Below are 25,831 nucleotides of genomic sequence, written 5' to 3'. Positions count from 1 at the left end.
CAGCCTATACTGCATATATCACTACTACAACTTCAGTATTCTTCAGTTTACCCTATAATTACAGAATCTTTGATGACTTAATAGGGGTATTTCTTTACATGTTCCAAGGCTTCAGTAATGATACTAGCCTTTGAATGAGGAGGTCTCCAGAAAATCAAATGCACAGCTAGCAGGCTCATTGTTGTAACAACAATAAACAAATCTAGACTAAATACACAGTTCCACTTTTTTCCACTTCAAGATCAAAAAGGACACTAAAGAGTCTCATGAAACTAAACACTCCATCAATACAAGTTTCCATCTTTTCTATCAGCTTATTTAGTCCCACTCTAAATGACCTGAAAGCATTTTCCAATACTGGACAAAGCTCATCCAGGTAATGTTAAAGATGTCTCTGCTTACCAGTTGTGATGTCATCATCTACAAGGTCGTGTTCTTCCTCCTGGATTTTGGCTTCCGGCCCTAAAGCATCAGGGACAGTGCTGATAGTCTGCATGGCTTCAGCCGAGACTCCAGCTAGAACAAATGGGAATCACAAGGTTAATTTAGAAAAACTAAAAGGTAGACAAAACCTAAAAAAAAAAACTTCTTTAAGTTTTTAAATTTACTTACTGGATGCACATATAATAAATTTAAAAAATACAATATATGCACCAAAATTAGGAAGAGACACAAATTAATGAAGAAAACATTCATGTAAGCTCTATTTCTTTATATGTATATATGAAGATGGGCATAAACTATGTTGACTTTTACCTAAGATCTGGGAAAAAGAGGATGCTTAAGTCAATTATATTTTTACTTGATTGTTTTCAAATTCTTAGCTATAGTTAGCTAACTTAGATGCAATTAAGCTACAAAGATCGGGAAAAACCTAGGAAATAAAGGACTGTTTTAAAAGTTTACTTCTCTTTCAGTTTGCTTATAATTTGGGGGTTAGGAGGAAAGATAATAACAATAGTGCTCTGGGTCTATGTAAGACACCTGAAATTCACTGCCCAAAAGAGTATAATACATTCGTCTATGAAGGAATTAGGTAGAGATATGATAATTATCACACTGAAAGAACCTAAGTGGAAGCAGACAGATGAACTTGATCAGGGAGCCAAGTCTCCATTCTGTAAATCATCTGAGAACCTGCCAGCTCATACAAATGTCTTTTCCTTATATACTATCTTCCCATCTTGATGTATATTTTGTTGTCAATTTGCATTTACCACATTATTTCTACTTTGGCAATAGATAACAGGGTGTCTCAACATGTTTCTATGGCTACCCTCAGGTATTACTCAATCCTGGTGTACAGAATCTCACCAATTAGAGTCAGGTTAGGAATTGAACCTTCTAACCAATCTTCTAAATAAGCACTTCAATAACTACATCTACAATAGCCACCAAAATATTTTAAAAACCAAAAGCTACAAATTATCAAGAACTTCTTTCCTTCCAAAGTATAAATATTTCTATGTGAAATTCAACCTTGCTGACTCAGGTTTACAAAAGTCATCAAGAGAAGAAGAATCTTAATCATTAACCACCTGAATGATCCAGAACTAGATCTACCAGTAGGCAGTTCCAAGACCTAATGATTTAAACTTAAATAAGAGGACACATCATTTTAGTACTACCACTTTGTTCAGAATTGCTCCATCAAAAAAATGAACAGGGCTAAATCAATCGGCCCTGATGAATGGCAAAATGAAAAAGCTATCCCTTTGCAGTATCATTTTTGTTGTTGGGTTTTCAAAATAAAATTTTTAAATATGGGAGGGAGATTACTAGAAAAGATTGTATGAAGTTGATTACTTAATTAAAGATGGCTATCAGTAAAATAATCACAAAGAGGAAGAGATAAGGCAAATGCCACATTTCTAAATAAAGACTTATTGCACAAATACAAAATGAAAGATTATTTCATATTATTAAATCAAAACGTAAATCTCTGAAATCTCTCCATCTCATTCCTTAACACATCATTTTGAAGATGATCAGAGAAACAGAGAAACAGAGAAAAGATATTAAGGAAGATCACTTATTAGTAGTGTTTTCCTTTCCAGTAAAATGAAGGAATTCAATAAAAATAAAGCTAGTATTTATGTAGTCACAAGTTTATCAATCTACTTAAATTATTCTCATTTAATCAGAGAGGTTAAGTAATTGCTCAACATAAACAGCTACGCAAATCAGGATGAGTATTGACACACAGGTTGATTTCAAACCACAATATCTTTTCACTACCAAGCCCTTTGAGGGACTGAGTCCCTCAGGACAGGGTAGGATATATGACAGACCACCACGGCATACCCACGAGAAATCATGGAATCGCAGAATACTGAGTAGAAACACTGTGAAGTGATCCATGGAGTTATTGTCCTGTGCCAAGTAACGGATCAGGTGAGGTCATTCAATATTTTGGGACAGAGCTTACAGAGCAAACGTGTGTATCTCAAAGTAACAGAGGTTGCAAAACCAAGTAGCTATACTGAAACTGGTTCTTTGATCACTGTTGTCCAAAACAACATAAGGGTTATAAAATCTTTTACCTCTTGGAAGAAAAAAAGAAAATTGTTTTAAAAAAAAGGAAAGAAAAAGTAACTACAATCAGTATCTCTCATGAATAGTCTCAAAAATCCTTAACAAAATATAAGCAAATGGAATTCAACAACGTATATAAGGAATTATACACTGTGACTACATAAGGTTTATTCTGTGGCTACAAGTCTGGTTCTACATTCAAAGATCAATCAATGTAACTTAAAATATTAACAAGCAAAAAGAATTAAAAAACATAAGATCATATCAGTCATTTGACAAAATTCAACAGTAATTCATGATAAAATAAGAAAACTCTCAGAAAAATAGAAATGGATGGGAACTTCCTCAAATTAATAAAGAGCATCTTCTAAAAGTCCACAGCTAACATTATACTTACTAGGGAAAGACTGAATGCTTTCCTCCTGAAATCAGGAATGAAGCAAAGATGTCCACACTCACCACTCTTATTTAACGTAGTGTGAGAACTTCTAGCCAATACAGTAAAAACAAGAAAACACATACAGTTTGAAATGGATGAGGTAAATTGGCCCAGTCAAGGATGAAATGACTGTGTACATGGAAAATTCAAAGGGATCCTTTCAAAGGGATCTACAAAAAGAATAAAAACAAAAACCACTGAACTAAAAGTAAGTTCAGTAAGGCTGTGGAATACAAAAAAAAAGCATTAAAAACCAATATATTTTATCTAGCAACAAACGTGGACACCTAAGTTAAAAAATACTACTAGTGGTTCAGAAAGCTGAAATAATAAGATGTGAATCTAAAAAACATATATAGGATATATGTTGAGGCCTAAAAAACACTGCTGGAAAGAATCAAAGAATATCTAAATAAATGAAATAGAAGGACAAGTTCATGGAAGATTCAACATAGTAAAGATGTCAATTCTTCATAAATTGATATAAAGGTTTAATGAAATGCCTATCAAAATCCCAGTATGACTTTTCATAGACATAGACAAAATTATTTTAAAATTATATGGAAAGACAAAGAACTAGAGTAAGTAAAAGGATTTGGGGCAAAAAAAAAATAAGGTAGAAAAAATTCAGTCTATCTCACTTCACGACATTAAATTTATTAAAACTGTATTCTTTTAGGTTAATGGAACATAATAGAGAACCTAGAAAAAGATGCATACAAATATGGCCAACTGATTTTGGACACCAGTGCAAAAGCAATTCAAGTGGGAAAAGATTATCTCTTCAACAAATGGGCTGCTGCTGTAACTGGATATCCACAGGCAAAAAATATGAACCGTGACTTAAGGCTCACACCTTATATAAAAATTAACTCAAAAATGGGTCATGGACGTAACATAAAACTATAATGGAGAACATAAAATTGAGAAAAAAAAGAGAAAATCTTTGAGATCTAAGGCTAGACTTGACACCAAAACCACCATCCACAAAAGAAAAAAATGGTAAAGTGGACTTCATCAAAATTAAAAACTTTTGCTCTGCAGAAGACCCTATTAAGAGGATGAAAAAACAAGCTAAAGACAGGGAGAAAAGATTCAGAAATCACATATCTAACAAGGGACTAGTACCTAAATTCTAAGGGGAACTCTCAAAACTCAACAGTAAACAGTCTAGCAGGTCCTCAGAAGGTTAAATTCAGAGTTATCATATGACCTAGCACTTCCATTCCCGGGAAATAAAAACATATGTCCACACTGACTTGTATACTAATGTTCACAGCACATTATTCATAAAAGCCAAAAGGTATAAACAATAGAAACTGTCCATCAACTAATGAATAAATGCATAAACATATCATAATTTATTGATGGATAGTGATACCTAAGATTACTAACCATTGTTGGAAGATGTAAAGGTAAGAGATACTGAGAATGGGTAGACCAAATTACTACAAGCAACTCTCAAATCTGTATGATACAGATCATTTAAAACTAATTTTAATAGTTTAAGAAGATGATAAAAGCTTTTCCTTTTGAACTTTGGACCACACAGTAATATAAAAGATGAGCAAAACCATTATTTAATCCTTTAAGGCATGGTAATTATTCTCTGCAAAAGTAGGAATAATAACAATAAAAAAAATTCCCAGCCATAACTTATTTATTTCCAATCTCCACAGTAAATTTTACATTATCATCTTATGATAGCAGGCAGACACCACAGCAGACATTCTGTAAAAGGTAAACCTATGGGCTAGAAATCAAATCAGGGGTTGCCAAAGACTAGCAGTGTGGTAAGAGGGCTGATTACAGAGTAGTACAATATTAATGAAAACAATCTATAACCTGATTATGGAAGTGAGTACATGACTATTCACATTTGTTTGACATTAATAGAACTGTAAAATTCACTAAAAAGGGTGAATTTTATTATTTATAAATTATACATCAATAAACCTAACTTTAAAACAAAAGATACAATACAATATATCATGTCACTAAAGAGAACTGAGGGATATGCCAGAAAACTTCTATTTTCACCAAAATACAAAGACTAGAAAGAACTGTTTGGTTTTCTTTCTGGTATAAAAAAATTGAACTTTTTGAAGCATAAAAATCACTTCATCACTATCCACTATCAATAAGATGAAATATTCTAGAGAAAATGAAGAAGAGTCTACTTAGAAAATACTTAGATGGAAGCTTCAGTTTCTTGTACATTGATAATCAAGATTACAAATGCTGTCAATTAATTATATGGTGGTACTTTGCTATTTCTTTATGTACTTGATGTGAGCTTATTTGTCAAACTATGCCATAAAATTTTAAAACTTATTTACTTTCTGAGTATTCCCAAAATATTTGCCAATAATGAACATCTCATAAAGGTTCAATAAATGCATCTTAAATAGAGCTGAGTACCTTCAATCCCATGACAGAAATTTTTATTTAAATATACTAGAAAATAGTAGTAAGTGTACTTTGGGGAAAGATATACAATTAAAAAAGTATAATAAAGAGATGATAAAGAGTTAAAGAAAGTAAAGAGATAAAAAAAAATAAATGGAAAGCTGTGAGCTACTTAAAAAACAAGTTAGTCCCCTAATCCAGATTTCACACGCACACAAAAAGAATGACCATTATGCCAGATAATGAGTGTCTATAAATGGGTTCTATACTGTGAGTCAGGAGGAATACAAAGAAAAACATAGAATGGAGCAGAAAGCAGGTGTAAGTCTGGACATGGCAGTGGAAAGGACGGGGGTAGACTGGCTAGCAGCAGAAGTAAGAAAAAGAGGGCAGGGAGGAGGACTATTAGGAGATTGTCATGCCATCTAGATTTCTAAATATTTATATCACTGCTCATAGCAAGAGGTCTATTACATATACAACTTACGTTTAATCATTTTAGAAAAAAAATTTAATGTAAATATGGGATACAGTTTTAAAAATCAATGCAATAAAATTTCACTTGCCTCTCCCCACCAGTAAAATCAGGTACATTATTCTAAGATTTATCTTTCAAAAGCTTGTAAATTATCTTTATAAACATTTTTTCCTGACTAATAATATCTGGGTAGTGATAAATGATATGAAGTCAGAAGACTTCAGAATCATGTGAATAACTTAATAATCAAAGATTAAATACTAAATTTCGATAGAGTAACAATTAAAATACAGAGCCTTTAACCAATACTGGAATATAAAACCATGTGAATTCATTGTAATTTTATTGTTTTATTGAAGATTAAATGGAAATGATAGACAATATTATTAGGACCAAGAAAGAAAAATACATACCAAAATATTTATAAATAGTAACAAAAATGATATTTCTCATTCCCATAGTAATATAGATTTCCGCTATATTGGCTGCAAAGTGGATCTAAAAGAACAGCAGGTATTTTTACTTCATCAGTTCTCACAACTGTGGTTTTCCAGTGGTCCAATTAAAGTATATTGGAGGCAGTAACTTGGTATGAACATTTACTTTGAATAAAGTAAAATTTAACAATGAGGAAGGGAGTACGTGTGTATCTAGAGTTTGTTTTCAGGCAGAAGGGTTGAATTTATTGGAAGCAGATCTCTGCAATGACTGACCACGCTGCCCTGCATTCCCCACAATCCTTATGACAGACAGACGGCCTACCTCGCATTAATTCACTTCACACCACTTCTATCGATCCACAGCCGGTTCCCTAGTCTCTCTGCACACACTGCCTGTCTGGCTGCCTACATCCACATCAGCACATACACACAAAGGCCAGAGAAAGATAACCTTTTGCTTTCCATTAAAGACACAGCATCCACTTTTCCTTCCTCAATAACATCAAAAATATAAAATATAACTGTATAGATGTCTCAGAGAAAAGTCTTCCTGTAAGAAATGTTGAGGATATTTATTCTTTATTCTATAGAGATCATTTCAATGTATCAAAAACAAGTTCATTTATTAAAGGCCACAAAGTACTTAGAGAAATGAAAAATATAGTTAAAAAGAAGCAAAACCCTGAATAAAAATGTAATCATTTGGTAACATGAATTTGGTAGTTGTCTTTAAGAAAACGAAATACACTTTTCCCTAATTAGCATTTTGATGTTTTTTTAGAGAACTGTCGTCACATAAAATAAAATACACAGTTCTGAAAACAACAAAAGAAACATATTTACTGAAAAATACACAAGGAATAGAAAACAAAGGAAGTGCGCTGTATCAACAGAATATTAATGTAAAGGTATAAAGCTTTTATTATTCCTCTTTTCCAACAAGAACCTGAAAATGACCCATGGTAAAAATCACACCAAATACTTTTAATTCATTGCATGTACTTTTTCAAAGATTTCTGTTTGATTTGCAGGCTATGAGCTGACTCAACATCAATTTTAGTTTCAGAAGACACAATAAAACAAAGATTTATTGTTCAACCTGCAATGTGTTGAGAAACAAAGGCAAATCTGTCTTGACACACACTGTACTAAAGCACAAACTTAAAATTATAACCTCTGGCTTATTTCAAAACCCAAATTATAAGCAGAATTAATTATCTCAGAACTTGGCAAAATATATTCTCATATATAAGAAAGTACCTTTGAAAACCTTCATGTATTTTCATTATTTTTGCTAGAACTGCCCGGGCAGAGGTTACACTATAAAGTGGTAACAACACAGTTCACTAAATACAATACACTGAGTATGTGCTTCTCTATAATTACAATATGTTGCTTTAGAAACCAAAGGAAGGGAAATTGATAAGGGCTGCTGGAGCTAAGGATAGCTGTCAAATAGGAAGTTAAGATTTGGGCTGGGCCTGAAAGATGGGAAGGTCTGAATAAGAGACAGGCTGGCACTGCCAATATGAGTGAAGCGAAGCCATTAGGAAGACGCAGATAGAACCATGCAAACTTCCCTCGGTATCTCTCTTAAACATTCATGGAGCACCGAGGCTACTACTTACAAAGCCCCTAACGGGTATGAGAGATACAAAGGGGAACAATACAGCTTTAGCTCCCAAGAAACTCACATGTGAGGATGTGAGGTGAGGCCATAGGGATGCATTAAAGATACTAGCATAAGAAATAACTTAATTTGATATTTGTTTTAGGAAGATACCTCCCGAAGCAATGCGAGGAATGATTTGGAAGGACGCAAAAAGAGAATTAGCAATAAGACCAATGATTTTCAAATTGTACTATGGAGCACCCTATGAGTTCCCTAGAAATGCCAGAAGAAAGGAGACCTCCACACTTCCCATCTTTACCTTTTTTAAACACATTTTTACAGACATTTTCATTTGAAGAAAGAATACCACTTTTTAAATAAGTGTTTGAAAACCACTGATCTTTGTCTTTTTTGAATGACAGTCACTGCTAGGCCAAAGAAGAAAAATGCAAGGACTTTATACTAGAGAAACTTAAAGCCATGTAGAAAACAAAGATTTTAAGTGCATAGGTGATTTCTTGAAGGCTCCAGCACAGTCCATGAAGAGAACAAAACAGGTGGTAAAATATAGCCACAAGATTGCTAGGATTGGTGGCTATGCAGTGACAGTAAATGAAACGTCATTATTTGAGATTTTAGGATAAGAAAGGATAAATTCTTTTTCTCATCATCAGAATAGTCCTGGAATTCAGTCTGCATAGAGCCAGAAGCAGCTCTTTGAAGACAATTATGAAGGCAAAGAGTTTGATCTATACTAGCGGACAGTCTCAGAGAGGCAACCAATGAAAAGTAGTAACTTCCAGCAACCCAGCCAAGCTGTCTGGTATCCTTGTATACAACTCAATGAATACAAGATAAAAGACAATGATATATTATCTTTTAGATTCAATATTGGATATAAGGGGTATAGTTTGGCATAGCACCTGGGATGTAGTAAGCACTCAATAAATAACATTATTACTATCACTAATATTATTACCATCGCTTTTGTTATTACTGACTTTGGCTTATTTTCTTACTGTGGTTTTTTCTCTAGAAGTACTTTACTACATTCAGTATTCAATATTCTACTTTTTTTTTCTATTTGATGAACCCATCTATTTTGTCTTTTTTAAAACTTTCAGTGAGCATCACTCCCCTCCTTTTGGAGCTACAATTCCAGACAGCTTATGACATCTGTTTATATATAAGTAATCTGAAGCCAAAACCATTTAGAACAAATGTTTACATTTCAAAGAACCAATTTATCCTATGATTACTTCTGTTACTGCCAATTATGCTATTTTCAAATATCTCCGCACACACACACATGCAGAAGTAGGAAAGCTTTTGACCTCTTAATCTCAGAACACACAATGAATAATTGATTTGAAAATAAAGACAGGAATCTTGTTCTAATATTATCCTATTAGGTGACACATTTAATTGGCAGCAATATGCTTTAAGATCTCACTGTAAGTCATTGGTGATATTTGAACAATTTCTCCCAGTAATAACTTAGATAAAATTGTGAGGTGCTCTGACTTTCTTATTTGAGAATATTAAGTTCTTCTAGAGATAACAACAAAAATTCAGATGGAAAACTCCACAAAAATTGTTCAGTACAGACAGTAAATAAACAAGTAGCTTGTGAGACTATAGGCAATACTCTTAAGAAGTATTAAGTATAGATAATGAGTTAGTGATCTGGAAGATAATATTGTGTGTTAAAAAGGATGAAATAATCAAGAATGGTACTTATTGATAGAAATGAATGGGAAGACCAAGTCATTATATTAATGTAAAGCTGTAACACTTCTAAAAAAAAACATTGGAGAAAATCTGTGTAACCTTGGGTTTGTCAATGAGCTTTCAGATACAATACCAAAAGCATGAGTCATAAAAGAAAAAACTGATATACTAGACTTTATCAAAATTCAAAACTTCTGTTCTGTAAATGACATTTTTAAGAGAAGGAAAGACAAGCCGTGAATTTTAAGAAAATATTTAGTTGAGAAACTATAATGAGTAGAAAACATAAACTTTCATTTTCTAACCCAAACTCACAAATAAAAACAAAACTTAAAATATATATTTTAATTAGGCAGCCACTCAGATTAGAACTCGGATTTTTTCCCCTGGTCTTGAGTGGCTGGCAAGTGGGAAAGCACCAGGAAAGGAAGGACAGAATCTCTAAAAATGAACCATAATTAAAGGAACTTGAGAAGATGAACAGAAGTAGATCAATAATCTTTTGCCAACAATAAAGAAATATGATTTAAAGAGGTTAAACAAAAGATTCTGATCCACTAGGTGTTATGAGAATCCATGATATCTGACTTTGCAGCCACTCCACCTCTACCACTAATTTCCCTTGCAGTGTTTCACGGTGTGTCTTAAAAATGTCTAATTCTTTCAGCATAAGTAGCTATATATCCACATGACGTACAGCTGGCTTACACATTCTTTTCAAATACTCTTTACTTGTAGATCAAATATTCAAATATTATCATCACCGATTAAATCTTTGTTCTACCAATCACCATGTAATAGGTTATGGACACATTTCCATAATTAGTGTATATATAATAAAAGTGATGGCAGTTCCAGAAGTGCTAGGAAAAAAAGAAAAAAGAAAATTTATAGGTGAAGATAGGTTTGAAGTGACTATGGACATCCACGTGGAGATGGGGACTACTCAATTAAACGGGATTTCATTTTTTAATATCCAGCATCTAGAACAGCCTCATGTTCTGCGTATGTGCATAATACAATTTGGTCAAATAATGTTGCTTTACATTTTAGCCGGCATATTTTTAGACATTAATAAAAATTTATTCTGATGAATCCATAAAATGGGTTTGTTTCTTTGGGAATGAGGAAAGTCTTACTCCGATGAAGAGATATAGTACTCTAAGAATGACCAGCACACCTGGTAAAGAAATTTAAAATCAGAACATTTTAATGAATTTAGTCTTCTATCAGAACTCCCTGCTTCTTCCCCTTTTTCTATGTATTCTATTTATATATGTTTTATGGAAATTATATTTTGAACGCTGTGTGGGCTAATTAATCATCAATCAGAAAATGAATCCCTAATTTTCCATTTTGTCTCCAATAAACTGCTAGCAGGTGGTTTTCTTCCCCATATAAGATTCCACTATTAATGTTCAAACAAAGGGAGGAGTCTTCAATCCCTGAGTGCAGCTGAAGTTTGATTTCTTTCCTCATTTGTAATTAAAACACACACACACACAAAACACTTCCAACTACTTAAAGAATTACAGTAGAAAATGTGCAGATGTTGATTTTCTACCTTTTAGTTTCATTCCATTCCATGCATTTCCTTCTAGATCACTCATTAGCACACTTTAATCTAATAAATATTTTTTAAATGTAAAAAACACCTATCACATTGCATGGACTTAGTAGGTGTCCACTTTTTTCTTCCTTTGTACTATTTAACAAAATTACTGAGACAAAGATACTCCACAAACTTGATGACAGAGGGCAAATTAGATAACCATACCTCATATTTCATAGTAAAATGCTACTAAGTATTTTAGTGGAAATTAAAATTTTAGAAACAGCATATTTTAGATAAAATCCCACCATATTATCAATATGAAAATCTTTCTATATTGGGTGAATATGTTGAGTTTTTTTAAAAAGATGAGTTTAAAATCAGTACTCTTGGGAATGTAAACAGGTGCAACCACTGTGGAAGGCAGTGTGGAGGTTCCTCAAAAAACTAAAAATAGAAATACCATACAAGCCAGTAATTTCACTTCTAGGAATTTACCCAAAGAAAACAAAATCCACCCTTTCCTTTCAGCTGAAGCTGCCACCTTCTAGTAATTTATCAAAATGACCAACATAAAGGGAAAGAGAAGAGTCACTTGGTATCTTTTCTAGGCCTTTTAGAAAACATGGAGTCGTTCCTTTGGCCATATACCTGGGAATCTACAAGAAAGGTGATACAGTAGACATCAGGGAATAGGCACTGTTCAAAAAGGAATGCCCACACATCTTACTACTCTGATGGGCAGTGAGTGCTTTGGGGTATAGGGGGGGACTCGATAATATGGGTGAATGTAGTAACCACATTGTTCTTCATGTGAAACCTTCATAAGAGTGTATATCAATGATAGCTTAATAAAAATTAAAAAAAAATAAAGGAATGTCCACAAATGTTACCATGGCAAAACTGGAAGAGTCTACAGTGTTACCCAGCATGCTGTTGGCATTGTTGTAAACAAACAAGTAAAGGGCAAGATTCTTGCAAGGAAATTAATGCATGTATTTTGCATATTAAGCACTCTAAGAGCAGAGACAGCTTCCTGAAGCATGTGAAAGAAAATGATCAGAAAAGCAATGAAGCCAAAGAGAAAGGTACTTGGGTTCAACTGAAGCCCCAGCCTGCTCCATCCAGAGAAGCACACTTTGTGACAACAAATGGAAGGGAACCTGAGCTGCCAGAACCCATGGCCTATCAATTCATGGAGAGGGAGGAAGGGAGGGAGGAAGGAAGGACAGAGGGAGGGAGGGAGGACAGAGGGAGGGAGGACAGAGGGAGGGAGGACAGAGGGAGGGGGGGGGGGAGGAAGGAAGGACAGAGGGAGAGAGGGAGGGAGGGAGGAAGGACAGAGGGGGGGAGGGAGGACAGAGGGAGGGAGGACAGAGGGAGGGAGGACAGAGGGAGGGAGGGAGGGAGGAAGGACAGAGGGAGAGAGGGATGGAGGGAGGAAGGACAGAGGGAGGGAGGGAGGACAGAGGGAGGGAGGGAGGGAGGGAAGGAGGGCAGAGGGAGGAAGGAAGGACAGAGGGAGGGAGGGAGGAAGGAAGGACAGAGGGAGGGAGGGAGGAAGGACAGAGAGAGGGAGGGAGGGAGGAAGAAAAAACAAAATTCCTGATTCAAAAAGATATAGGCACCCCTATGTTTAGTGCCACGTTATTTACAATAGCCAAGAAATGGAAGCAGCCAAAATGTCCATCAATAGATGGATGGATAAAGATGTGGTGTACACACACACACACACACACACACACACACACACACACACACACACACAAAAGAACACTATTCAGCCATAAAGAAAGAAATCTTGCCATTCATGACAACATGGATGGACCTATAAGATATTATACTAAGTAAAATAAACCAGGCAGAAAAAGACAAATACCATATGACTTTACTTACCTGTGGAAGGTAAAAACAAAACAAAATGGACAAAATAGCAGTAGACTTGTAGACACGGTGAAGGGACTGGTGGTTATCAGAGTGGAGGGGATGGGGAGGGTGGATGAGGGGGATAAAGAGGCACAAACATCCCCAGTCGTGATGCAAGCTTGTCGCGGGGGGGCGGTATAGCATGAAGGATACAGCCAGTGTTTATGTACCGGCTTTCTATGCTCACAGATAGTAACCGCCTTAGTTGGGGTGAGGATTTAATAACATGGGTAACTGCTGAACCACAGTGTGTTGTATACTTTTAACTAATATAAGATTGTACGTCAACTATACTTGAACAAAAAAATTTGTTTTAAATCAGTAATCTTGAACATATTAATCAGCAGCTATCTACCTGTGGTTCAATATACTCCAGTAAATGCAGAAACTAGATTTACTTTCCCAAAGTCATGAGACCGCCTAAATGGAGAGGAGCGAGGGTGAGATGGTGATAAAGAAATCTTCAAGTGGCGATGAAATAGAAAGATGCCCTCCCAGCAAAGTCCCTGAGTAGTCTAAAGCTAGAGGCACTACTTCCAGGGGCACTATGTGCACAGGTATCCTACAAGTCCCACCAGCCAGGAGAACTGTGGGCCACAGAGTACATCTACATATAAGTTACACTGATACGTAATATATCCTATAACCTACATGATTCTGGTTATAAATATATTCAGTGAGTTAGCCAAATAGTACTGTTTAGTTTCAAACTAAAAATTTTACCTTTGAAATACAGAAGCTCCTATCACAAGCATTAAATAATAAGATCTTTGTTATATTCACAGTTTCTATTTAACACTGTGTTGGAGGTATTAGCTAATGAAATTGTATAGATAAAAGTAGTCAGAGGTATATTAATGGGAAAAGAGGTAAGACTGTCTCTGTTTTTGACTAATATGATTATGTGTATCTGAAAAACCCCAAAGAATCAAGGAAAAAACTTGCATAATCAATGAATAAATTGTATAATAATATCAGATTATATAACTAACAAGAGTCAATAGTATTTATATATACAAACACACAACAGTTAAAGGGTATAATGGAAGAACAATAAAATTAATTACCTAAGGAACAACTTAACAAATGTCTAAAGACACATGAGGAAAATTTTAAAACTTCTTAATGACGAAAAATCAGACCTGAACAAATGAAAAGATATACTATATTCTTGGATAGTAATCCAACAGTATAAAGATATCATAGGTCTCCCTAGGTCTGATAAATTAAATGTAATCCCAATAAAAATGCCATCAGATTATTCCCTCCTAGAGACAAACGAGTTTATTATAAAGTTAATTTGGAAAAATCAACAAGTAAGAATAACCAAGAGAACCATCAAAAAAGAAGAGCTTGGGCCTTAACTGTAATATAAATATTATAATTTTACCTAAATTACTTGAGCATTACCTAAAGGAAAATGGAACAAAATAGAAAAAAGACACAAAACTACATACAGAAACTTAGAGTATAGGAAGTATTCTAGAGATAATAAGATAGCCATATGGAAAAAGATAACATCCATTCTTCACACCATTAAGCAGGACCAATTCCAACTGACATAAGGAAAAAAACTGGAAAGGTAAAAAATATAGAGAATTCCTGTAGCAAGGAAAACTCCCAAAATTTTGACCCAAAATCCTGAAACAGTAAGAGAAAGGGTCCATACATTGGGTTATGAGGGAAAAAAAATCATATGCAAAGTAGAAAGAAAAATAATAAACAAGAAAACATTTGAATTAGATAATCTTACAAAATTAGTTTTAGTTATTTTTGGCATTCTAATGGCATCATTGCTATTTTTTATTTTAAAAAGAGCCTTTATCTTTTAAGATATAAACTGAGATATTTACTGATAAGGTGATACTGTATCTAAGAATTGCTTCAAAGTAATGAGGGAGGGGTGTTTGGAGGGGTAATCAAAGTAAGACTGCCCACCAGTTATATTTTGAAGCTAGGCAATAGGTACATGGAGGCTCATTACACTACTGTCTACATTTATACATGTTTGAAATATTCCAAAGTAAAAAGTTTGAGAAACTGAATAGGAAAACACATATCTCTTTTATCCAAAACTAATGTACAGAATTATACTTGGTATTCAAACAGGTCATTTCACAAGCTATCCCAACATCTCTAGGCAGTGATTCCAAGAGGAATAAGAACAAGATTTACTGATTAGTAGTAAAGGTTAATACAATTCCTTTGAAATGACCCCTTGTAATGTTCTTCCACCCCAAACCCCTACCCTTCTACCAATCACTTCTGAGGATGTATATATAGTACATAATTAATAAAAAGGAGAGAGGTAAGCCTGTTTTTGTAGAAGCAAAAAAAAAAAAAAAAAAAAAGAAACTCATCTTTGTTATCCTGCTCATGTATCCAATGGTAAAGTTCAAGAATGAATATTTCTGTTGTGCATCATGATCATCCCACGCATACCCCAGGGCCACAGACAATGTGTAGCCAATGACAAAAAGAGGAAGTATGTGCAGTATCAAGTATGAGGAATTACATAAGAATTCCTCAACCAAAAATTCAATCTGAAACAAAATCTCTTGCAAAATGAGTCTTTAAATATTTAGTGTGAAAGAAAATGATAAGACTCAAGTCACATGCTTCTGAAGAAGGCATACAAATAAACATACTGATTTTATATAGAACATATCACAGAAACATTACTGCACTTTCTATGCCTTGGAAAGGAAAAACAGATATTTAAATTAACAAATAAAACTTTATCCAATGACAATTCATTAAGTCAGATAGGCAAAAAGTGTTATTATAGAGGTCTGATTGTGGCTATTAAAAGATGATTGAATGTATACAAATCTATATTCACATTACATTCATATCACATTAAGAACAAAAAAGTCCTAAAATCAGACAATTAGCCAATCCACATCTGAAAGGTTATCATATTTTAAGTCAAAACAATAAAGTATATATCAGACATCAATGTAGTGTATTCAAAACTCTTCATACGCTTCCAGAAGACAACTATTTCAGATAATACATTTAAAGAGCATACTGTACTAGCACTCTGCCAGGCACAAGCTACTATGAAGCCCTATTAAGACCACATTGATTTGCTGGAGAAGTGGCAAGAATATATTTCACAGGTTACCATGCAGAACCATAAGAGTTATAGAGAAACTAAAGATTGTCCTGCATGATAACAAATTTTAGGAATTGCCATATATAAGGTAAAGTTTGTAAATCTGCCCCGTATCATTTGTGTGTTGGGATGAGGGAGTCGTTTGTTAGAACAAGAGGCATTTAAGGAACAGACTACTTAACTAGGGTTCTATTGTTAGAACAGAACCTCAGAAGACAAAAGAAGAGCCTGATTCAGGGCACACGAATGATTTTTTTTCCACTTATCCCCCCCGCCCTCAATGCCGGGAAATAAAAACAAGAGATTTTAAACTGCCTAAAGAAACTATTTTTTTAAATCTGTTTTATATATTGGGACTCTGGCTAAGATTTCATATATGAATTTACTACCTAAAAGGTTTGAAAAGCACAATTTTGTTTCAGTCCCCTCATAAAAGAAATGAACAAATAAGGAAGTGCAGAAGCTTAGTGATCTCTCTGGGGTCACAGCTAATGTGTGGTGAAGCAGGATGAGGGACCAGATATTCTGACACCCCTTTGCCACTGTATTACCCAAACAAAAATCTGGTTCAATAAATTAGCTGCTTACCCATGATTAGAAAAATCCTTTGAAAAAACAGTATTTTTCTCTCAAATTACTGGCATCTGATTGGGCAACTATGAAATGAATGAACACAGATCTTTGGTTGAGGAGGGAGTAATATTTAGGATCATCATCCTTTGAAACTCCTCCCTCCTGTCTCTCATTCTTCCTTTTGAGAAATCACTGGGCTCAAATCTCTTCTCTGCAACAGTGGGCCGTGATGAAACGGAATAGGAAAGGCTTCTGGTCCCAAATGCCCACCCAACTACTAGACGGGAAAAGCTTAGGATGGTCTCAGAATCTTGATCACATCTTAAAATAGGTCACATGTGAGATTATTGGTCACTTTAAACCTTATGCAAATATTTTATAAAAAGTCTCACGACACTTTAGATTAAGACTACAAATGCCCAACCACCCAGAATTCAGATTCACTTCTGGTTTGGTTCGTCTGACTTGATATTATTTGTTTTGAATACTTAGCCTTGCTTTAGACGGGGGTGGGGGGAAAAGCAGTCAAAATCAGAACAAAACAAAACCTCAGTAAGACCTGCTGGCCAATCCCTAACAGTGAATAAAGAAAAAGCCTGAGATAGAAAAGTACCTCGAAATAAGCTGATCTGTGTCTCTGTGCTCACAATCTATGTCAGAACTTGTTTAATAATGTTAAATTATTACAGAAAGGTCATTTTTTATGCCTTAATATCATCAGGAATATTCATGCAGAAGGAGCCATCCCTCCACTACCGTTTCCATTCCCCAAAGCTGAGTGTTCTTTAGTCCAACTACACATTTCAAATACGTCTCATCATATTTTCCTAATAAAATATAAACTCTTTTCATAAGGATTACAAAAAAGAACTGTGATTATAGCACTGACATTAAGTGTAGAAACAATTTTTAAAACAAGAAATAAAATAGGTGGTTGTGGTTGTTTTCATCTTCAAATCAAGCAAGGAAGATCTTTTCAAGTGATGGGTAAGTTTTATAGAACACAGAAAATACGTACAGAAAAATTACAAAAATATAAGTACTGTTACAGATGACTGGATTGACATTTAACAGGCTGAAAGAAACCAGATCAATCTCAATCTTGCTGGGGTCAATTCGGGCGCTCAAACCAATAAAACAAATTTTTTTCTTTATGTTTGTGTACTAGAGGTGCTAAAATATTTACCAAGTCTGCAAATGTCATGCACAATGAAACCATTTATAAATATTAAAACACATTAAAATACTTATTTTTACCAAAATCTGCTTAATAAAAATAGATAGTAGATGTAATAAATCGTTAGGACAATATTAATAAAGAAAAATAAAATATAAAATATTACACTTTCCTAAAAAACAGGGACAGGGAGGGAGAGTGAATTAGGCAAAGATATTTTAGTAGATACTTCGATCATGTTAATACCAGAACATATAAACAACACTAGAACAAAACCTGTCATTAGCTATTACAATCAAAATATTACAAGTAAAAATAGGTTCATGTAATTGTCTTGCAACAACTTTAAATTACTATTTACTTTCAAACTATAAGACCTATTCTGTCACATACAGTTCACAATAAGGCGTTTAACTAAAATACTGAAACAATGCAATTATATATAATAGCCAGTCAACAGAAAAAGATAATAAAGTTAGAAATAAGGCATTAAAATTATAAATGTTTCACAATCAAAACTGGATTCGTGCATGCATATTCAATGTCTAAGATTTAAAACTTCACAAGATTATCAATTCAGTTTTTCTTCATAAAAGCAAATGGAACAGTACTCTGAGTATCTGTACTGGAATAATCTGTACTAGAATAAAGAAAATTCATATTTAAAAGTTTATTAGACACTTGTTTTATTACAAATACATGTTCCAGTATTTGTGTGCAGTGTTTTGTAAAGTACTTTATTTCCATTAGCATTAAAATTTTTTGTTCTTCAGCAAATCAGCAAGAGACTAATGGCACAAATCAATATCACACTCTTCATAACAACTAATAATAGGTCATTTATTGTCGCAAAGGCCACCAGAACCTCAGCTAAAGGTTTATCAGGTATTTCAGTTGGAACACCATTTTTTAAAACAATGTGTCACAGATTGGACGTGTTTTCCTTTTATAAGGTAGTCCCCTTCAGCTTAAGTACTTCAACTCCTTAAAGCAGGTAGAAAGTGTACAAACACCTCAAAACTCAGCCGTTCCCCCTAGGGGCCTTGCCACCACCTGCAACATGAGGAGAGGTAACATTTCTGCACTGAAGGAAGGAAGGCAGGGAGACTTGTGAAAGGGAACAAGAAGGGGGCATGAGAAAATAACGGAGATTATTTCAAATCCTTTCCGCTCCAGAAGCTTTTCCACAGGGGCCTCTTGGTAACCAGTGTTCCCTAAGTGGAGTGGGAAGGATGGAGGCAGGCAAAGAGTCCCACACTTGATGGGATCCCCCAGTTCCTCACAGGGAACAAGTGGTTGAATTTCCTTATGCTCTGAACTCCTTACTTTGTTGCCCAAGGTGGAAAACTGTCTGGGGCTCCTAGTGATCACCTGAAACCAGACCGCTGGATACACTGCTACAAACCTCTTACATGGAGGACTTCCTGGCAGCATGAAGTTACTTAATTTTGTGCAGTTCATAACCCACAGCATTACTTGACACAGAGTTCTGTTTATTACTCAGAAGTAAAGTATAAATAACCAGTTGATTCATTAATGCTTTCATTTTGAATTTGGAACTTTACTACTCTAATTTCCAAGACTTGTAGGGAGGATATAAGGGAAATTACAAGAATACTAAAATCACCTTAAAGAAGTCAAGGGACATGAAACTCAAGGAATTTCCTTTAGATAGTGGCGACCCATTACGAAGAAATTTAATTGTTATTCCTTTAGGTTAGTAGCCAAATATAGATAAGTGGAACAGTTTAATGCTGTTAAGTACATGATCAGTCTAAAGTGCTTAAAATTAAGCCCCATAACTCTGACACTCTGGAAGAAAAAAGAAAAACAAATCCCTTAGGTCCCAATGAAACACTGCAAACAGATTCACTACAGATTCCGTGTGATTGCATAATATAGCTTGTCTTAAGACAAACCCTTTCTGCTTCACAATATAAAAATCCCCACAGAACATGAAGTTCTTTTTATGTCAGTCACTTGGTCATAATTTAACACTTTCCCTTTCTAACTGCAATGCACAACCACTTCCGCCTGGCTTTGTGAACAGCGGCGTGACTACAGATACCTGAGGAAACATCATCTTTTAGTTTCAGTTGATTCACGAAATATGCATTAATTACAAAAGAGGTGTTTTAGAAGTATCAGTTCTTCATGAGCAACCAAATGATATGCCTTTTCTTTCCTCAATGTTAACTAGAATATTTTTTCCCAAAAAGAAAGATACACCCAGGATGTAACGAAAGACCCGAGAAAGTAGGCAAATAAGTAGAATACGAGGAACCAGCAGGGATGCCCCCAAAGTGCTCACACTAAAGCTCCGGGATTTTTTATTTTCATCAGAGAGCCCTTATTCATAGCCAGTTCACTCTTACTTTATATTTAACTCAAGTAAGTTTGGTTACCTGGCTTCTACCTCCCAGAACACTGGAAACAGTACATTACAAATCAAAGCTGCTAAGGGTGAGACAAAACAGTCCAACAGCAAAAACTGGTAGCAATTACCAGACAATAAAAATGAGGAAATCATTTTTTTAAACCTAAAATAAGAAATGCTAGAAGCATCTCAATCTGGGTACTTTTATGTTCAGATAAATAGATCCACTCTTTTCAATAAGCAAATGGTGGTAATTTTACAGCACAGGCCAAAACAACTCTGGCTACTGAGGATTTAAAGCTAGAGATATTTAGAAATATATTTTTTAAAAAGGATTAATTTTTTTAAAATCTGACCATCTGGTGATTTTTATACCCTCAGTTATCTTGAAAACCCATTCCTAAGAAGACCGTCAGAGAGTTCCAAATAATTGAGGCATACATAAAAAAAAAAGGAAGGAAGGAAAGCTTTGCAGTTAAGGCCCTTCAGGGGGAGTGGAGGGAATTCAGGCTTAACCCCTATTTATCAAACCCTCTCCCTGTCCTTTCCCATCCTTTCCCCACCAGTAAACCCTGAAAGCATCTGTCTCCAAAGAATGCACTAATATATACATTGTTTTTACTAGCTACAATATACTCTTCCACTGCCTCTAGAATATATAGTCCCCTCTTACCTTCTTGTATATTGTTGGTCCATCCACATTTGTGCTCAGAATGAACACTATTTTATAATCATCAGAAAAGTGACTTCAATTCCAGGTTAAAATAGGTACTACAGTGTGGCTTGTTGAAAGTCAAACCCAAAACATTTACTAGGACGGTCTTTCCTTGAACAAAGAAATCCTATTCTGTTTCCAAGGGGGATAAAAAGACAAGCCTAACCCTGGTAACCCTAACACAAAAGGAAGCTAAAAAGGCAGGGACTCGATAAGAACAAAGGATTGTTCCTTCTGATGACATCAATACGTATTAAACACGATGTGCTACACATCCTTCTATCAATATCTGAGATGATAAATTTGCAAATTAATACCACATTGGCCATAACTGCATAAAATTACAATAGCACCCCTTTAGAAGAGACTTTGATTTATATAATGGTAGTAACTTTTATGTGTTTAATGTTTCTGACATTAAAGGAAAAGATGAGCTACTGTGAGCAAGCAGAATACAACGTATGAGAAATAATTACGCTTGTGACCTCATGCCCTATAAGGTCACTCTGCATCACAGGCCAAAGGAAATCAGGAACCATCAGCATTTACCTCAGAGTAGTCACTGCCTGGAATGAAGGGCAAGTGTGGGTATATTTCATAAACGAGCAGATGCTTGACCTCATAAAAAAGTCAATTATCAAAATGCTACATGTACACTGTCACAAATAAGAAAAATATATAAAATCGGGTTCTGCAAAATAGCTTCCCTTCAAGATAAATATGAGACAACTGATAACATTTTATCTTCATCCAAATTTTAACACAACTTTTTCACAAAATCACATTAATCCTTCCTTAGTAATAATAGAATTTTGTATTTTGTAACCTAAGTGACTAGACATACATGCTAAAGAGTGATAACTCAGAAAATGTTTACAATATTCATGTCACCATCACAAAAATGCATGAAATAATTGCAATCCCAGTCCTGTTACCATTAGAGTACAAACCACATTGCACTTATCCTCAAATTTTCTATCAGAAATGAGACATAAGAAGTCTACATACTGAGTGCTTTTATAAGGAATAAAATGTTTCCTAACAGGTTCAAGGACAGAATGCCATTATGGTATCACTCAATTAGGACTTAGTTTTTATGAAAATTTGTGAACTGCCTTTTCAGTTAAGGCAGACTGTTGTTCTTTCTTTCTCCCCAGTAATTTCTGATCAGAATCCCTCAGCAATATAAGTCAAAGTGAATTCTGAGTCAGTGACAATAAGGAGAACAAAACAATATAGGAAAGGAAAGGGGATAGATAGGCAACATTCACTATGTGTATTATATACTGTGTTAGGTGCTATACAAAAACTTTCTCTTTAATGCCCCCAATAGTCCTAAGGAAAGCAACTAGCTCTGGCCGGTTGCTTTCCTTGAGTTCTCAGACAGACCTACAGAAGGATTTTATTGTAAATATACCTTACAAAATTCCAGAAGACCTCAATATGAGGAGTTGACTTGAGCTGTCATCTTGGTCCGAAGCTCAATTACTTACTGACTACAAAGTCAGAGAAAGTTACTTACCACTTTAAACCTCAAACTCCAGATCTCTAAGATAAAGGGCTATCACAGTCCATCAGCCCAGTATGACATTCTGCTCTTCAGGTAAAAGCACCTTCTGAGTTTCAGAGACAAATATCTAACAAAGAGACTCTTAGACCAAGCTCAGTCATAAGTTAGGAGCTGCCAATATTGCTCAGGCAATTACTGAATGTTTCAAAATGCTTAGGATGATTAAGTTGTCAGAAAATATCTGATGACATATTTAACAGATACACTGCTTAATATTTTACCTAAGTAGTTATTAAAACAACTCCTATGCTAGAAGTAGGTTTTAAGTTTCTTAAAATAATGTTTTATGCTGTACCTTGCTACAATAATCATCTCCTCAAACATAAATGACAATGGTAGAAGCAATTTCACTACAAGCACATTGACGGCAGGTGTGGGCTGCCCACCAGCTGGCTCCATAACCTTTTGATCCCTTCGGACAGCAAATCTGTTCAGCAGCCCTATGTGGTCATTCCTCATTTGTTGTATGCTTTCTTCTCCTTTCACACATTCACAATCCCAACTCCTTCAGCTTGACGTGCTTATATTACAATAGAAAGCTCCCAGTAAAGCAAACTAATTTTACACTCAGTCAATATCAAAGTTCCAGAATACATTAATATAGAAAGAGTTGTTAGCATGAGATGCTTGAGTTTCATGTGGATTGTATATTTGTTTATTCTTTTGTAAAAAATACAATTATAGTAAGTGATAAGATTAAAATTTTAAGTAAGCCAGCATTTGTTTAATGTGCAAAGACTCCAGGATACTGTATCTAAATACCAAAGCCTTTAATTTACATAAATGTAAAGGTTTAAATTTGATGTAAGAACAACTTACTTTATGTTTATTTAAACAACGATGAGAACCTTTAAGAGTAACTTTCCTAGTTATTTTTCTGCTCCATTTCATTGTTCTTGTTAGCGTTAAATTTAATATGGCTGGATAACACTGCCTGAAAGCAGGATAAATTAGGCCAAGTATCTACTCATCCCTCCCTGTCCCAACCCAGCAAAGATCCAAGGATGCTGGAGAAAAGTGTGATAGAATATAAGAGGTTAAGAGAGTAAGTTTTGAGGTCTGACAGTCACTTAATAACTAAGAGACCCTCATTAAAAGTTCTTTACTCTTTCCTGGCCTCAATTAACTCATCTTGGTGGTGGGGGGAAGAAGGCACAGGGTGATAGTGACAATAGTGCCGACTTTACAAGATTATTTCAATAGTTTAATGAAATAACACCAATCAGGTACTTAGTAAAAGCCTGACACAGAGAAAGTATTCAATAAATAGGAGGTACTGTCCTTATTGTACTTATACTGTATCCTCTCTGGACCCACTAACAGATCTCTCACCTAGCAACATACACATCTGTATCATTGCTTCAGGGAGTAATCTGTGACTATTTTATGCCTTTATCTTGTAGCTAACTCATTTTCTTCTTTCCAGGAAAAAAATAAAATGGCACCTACCATCATGGCTAATGGTACCTCTTTTCTCAAACTGGCAAGAACACAAGACTGTACTAATCTTTGGTGTTTTTCTTAGACATTTAATATGTAATCTGTAACCAAGATTTAGGATTATCTTTTATTCTCCCCTATCTACATTTAGATCTGGGACCCATATTCCCTTCTATAATTGCCTCCCAGCTACTTATTCTACATCAGTCCACTCTCCCACTCTACCCTAGATCATTCTAAATAAAGATGTACTGAAAATGTTTCTCAATATTCCCATTATAGTGTTCTTCTTTTAAAAGGATGTCTAGTGATTTGTTAGGTAGTTTCACCTTCTATCTACTCTACAGTACTATATATTCATGGTTTGTCCTTACCTTTGGGGATCTTTTATTCAATATGGTTAATGATGAACTGTTGAGCTAATTCTATTTTCTGGAATATTATGAAGTGAACAGTCACAAGTTCCTAAACAAAGACTAGTGTTCCAGACTATTCAAATTTTCAAAAGCAGGACTTTTTTCATCCTAATCTAATTTTTTTTAACTTTAATGTTCTAGAAATGTGTTAAACATATACATACTTAAAGAAGAACTTTAAAGCTAATACTTTACATAGAGTCCATATGTCTAAAGATCCTAGTTTTAAATTTCTTTTCATTGAAATGGAAAGATTCACCATAAGCAAATGAAAACCAATATTCTCTCAGTATATAGTCTATTTCCTAAACAGATTAAAGAATTTTAACTGGAGTTGTTACTTTATGTGTGTTTTATGATTATACGTGAAAAATGTTTATATTTCTAAAGACTATGAATATATTTAACGAATACATAGTGCTTAGCATGGCCTAGGCACTGTTTCATGTGCTTTAGCAAAGGTTAACTCATTCCTTATGCAGAATAACCTTAGGTCTTACTATCATCTTCACTTCATCTGTGACAAAATTGAGGCTGAGTAAAGTTAAATGTCCAAAGTCGCATACCTAATTAAACCACTACTACAGACACCACCACTGGCAAAATTCAGTAGTGTTATACCAATTACAATTATAATCTCTTTTGAATCCTATTTTCACTTCCTTCTTATACAGTCATATACCAAGAATAATTGGTATTGACAAAAGTTCACTGAAAATGAATTCACCTAAAACCCAGGCCAATTTTTTTTCCAACATCAACATACTGCAAAATTTTTATACAATGTGGTTAAAACAATATTCAAATACTAAATTTTTAAGCACATGGAAGTCATCTTCTGAAAGAAAACTGGGCTATTTTTATAGCTACCATTTTTTTGTAACTTTATAAAATTCTTTCCCTCAACAATGTTTGATATTGATCTTGACACTTGTTAGGAAGTCTGATATATGATAATGACATCACAATAGGCAGAGAGTTAGAAGAATGTATCAATGCCAGGCCAAATTGTCACAGCAAAAGTTTCTTTAAAGTTTCATTGAGACTTTATCTTTAAAAAAATAAAACTGATTTATCTTATACTCAATATGACAGGCTAAATATTAATTCTGAATTCTTAGAATGATGAATTGGGGATGAAGCACACTTTCTTAAGAAGAAAAAAATTATGACACCACAACATAACACTTCTTCAATGCATATTTGATCCAGCAGGATAATCACAAAGGTTTTATTTTGCAGAAAACATCTAAAAATTTCAACAATTTTTCCCAAGGCCTTTCCCAATTCATTCAAATCACATTCTTTCAAAAGATCCACTTG

At 34.5% G+C, this 25,831-nt stretch overlaps 1 protein-coding gene across 4 annotated transcripts in view; it reads right to left on the bottom strand.

The window, feature by feature from the left end:
• Nucleotides 1-25,831, bottom strand: part of WDR7 (WD repeat domain 7) — a 354,103-nt gene that overhangs the window by 190,083 nt on the left and 138,189 nt on the right. For all 4 annotated transcript variants that reach the window (XM_073213119.1, XM_073213120.1, XM_073213121.1 and 1 more), the window contains one exon: nucleotides 403-516. In XM_073213119.1, coding sequence (XP_073069220.1) covers nucleotides 403-516 — 114 coding nt within the window. The remainder of the gene's footprint in view (nucleotides 1-402; nucleotides 517-25,831) is intronic.

The sequence above is a fragment of the Manis javanica genome, chromosome 9 (assembly GCF_040802235.1).
Source record: "Manis javanica isolate MJ-LG chromosome 9, MJ_LKY, whole genome shotgun sequence".
NCBI lineage: Eukaryota > Metazoa > Chordata > Mammalia > Pholidota > Manidae > Manis > Manis javanica.
This window is presented reverse-complemented; position numbering and strand designations above follow the sequence as displayed.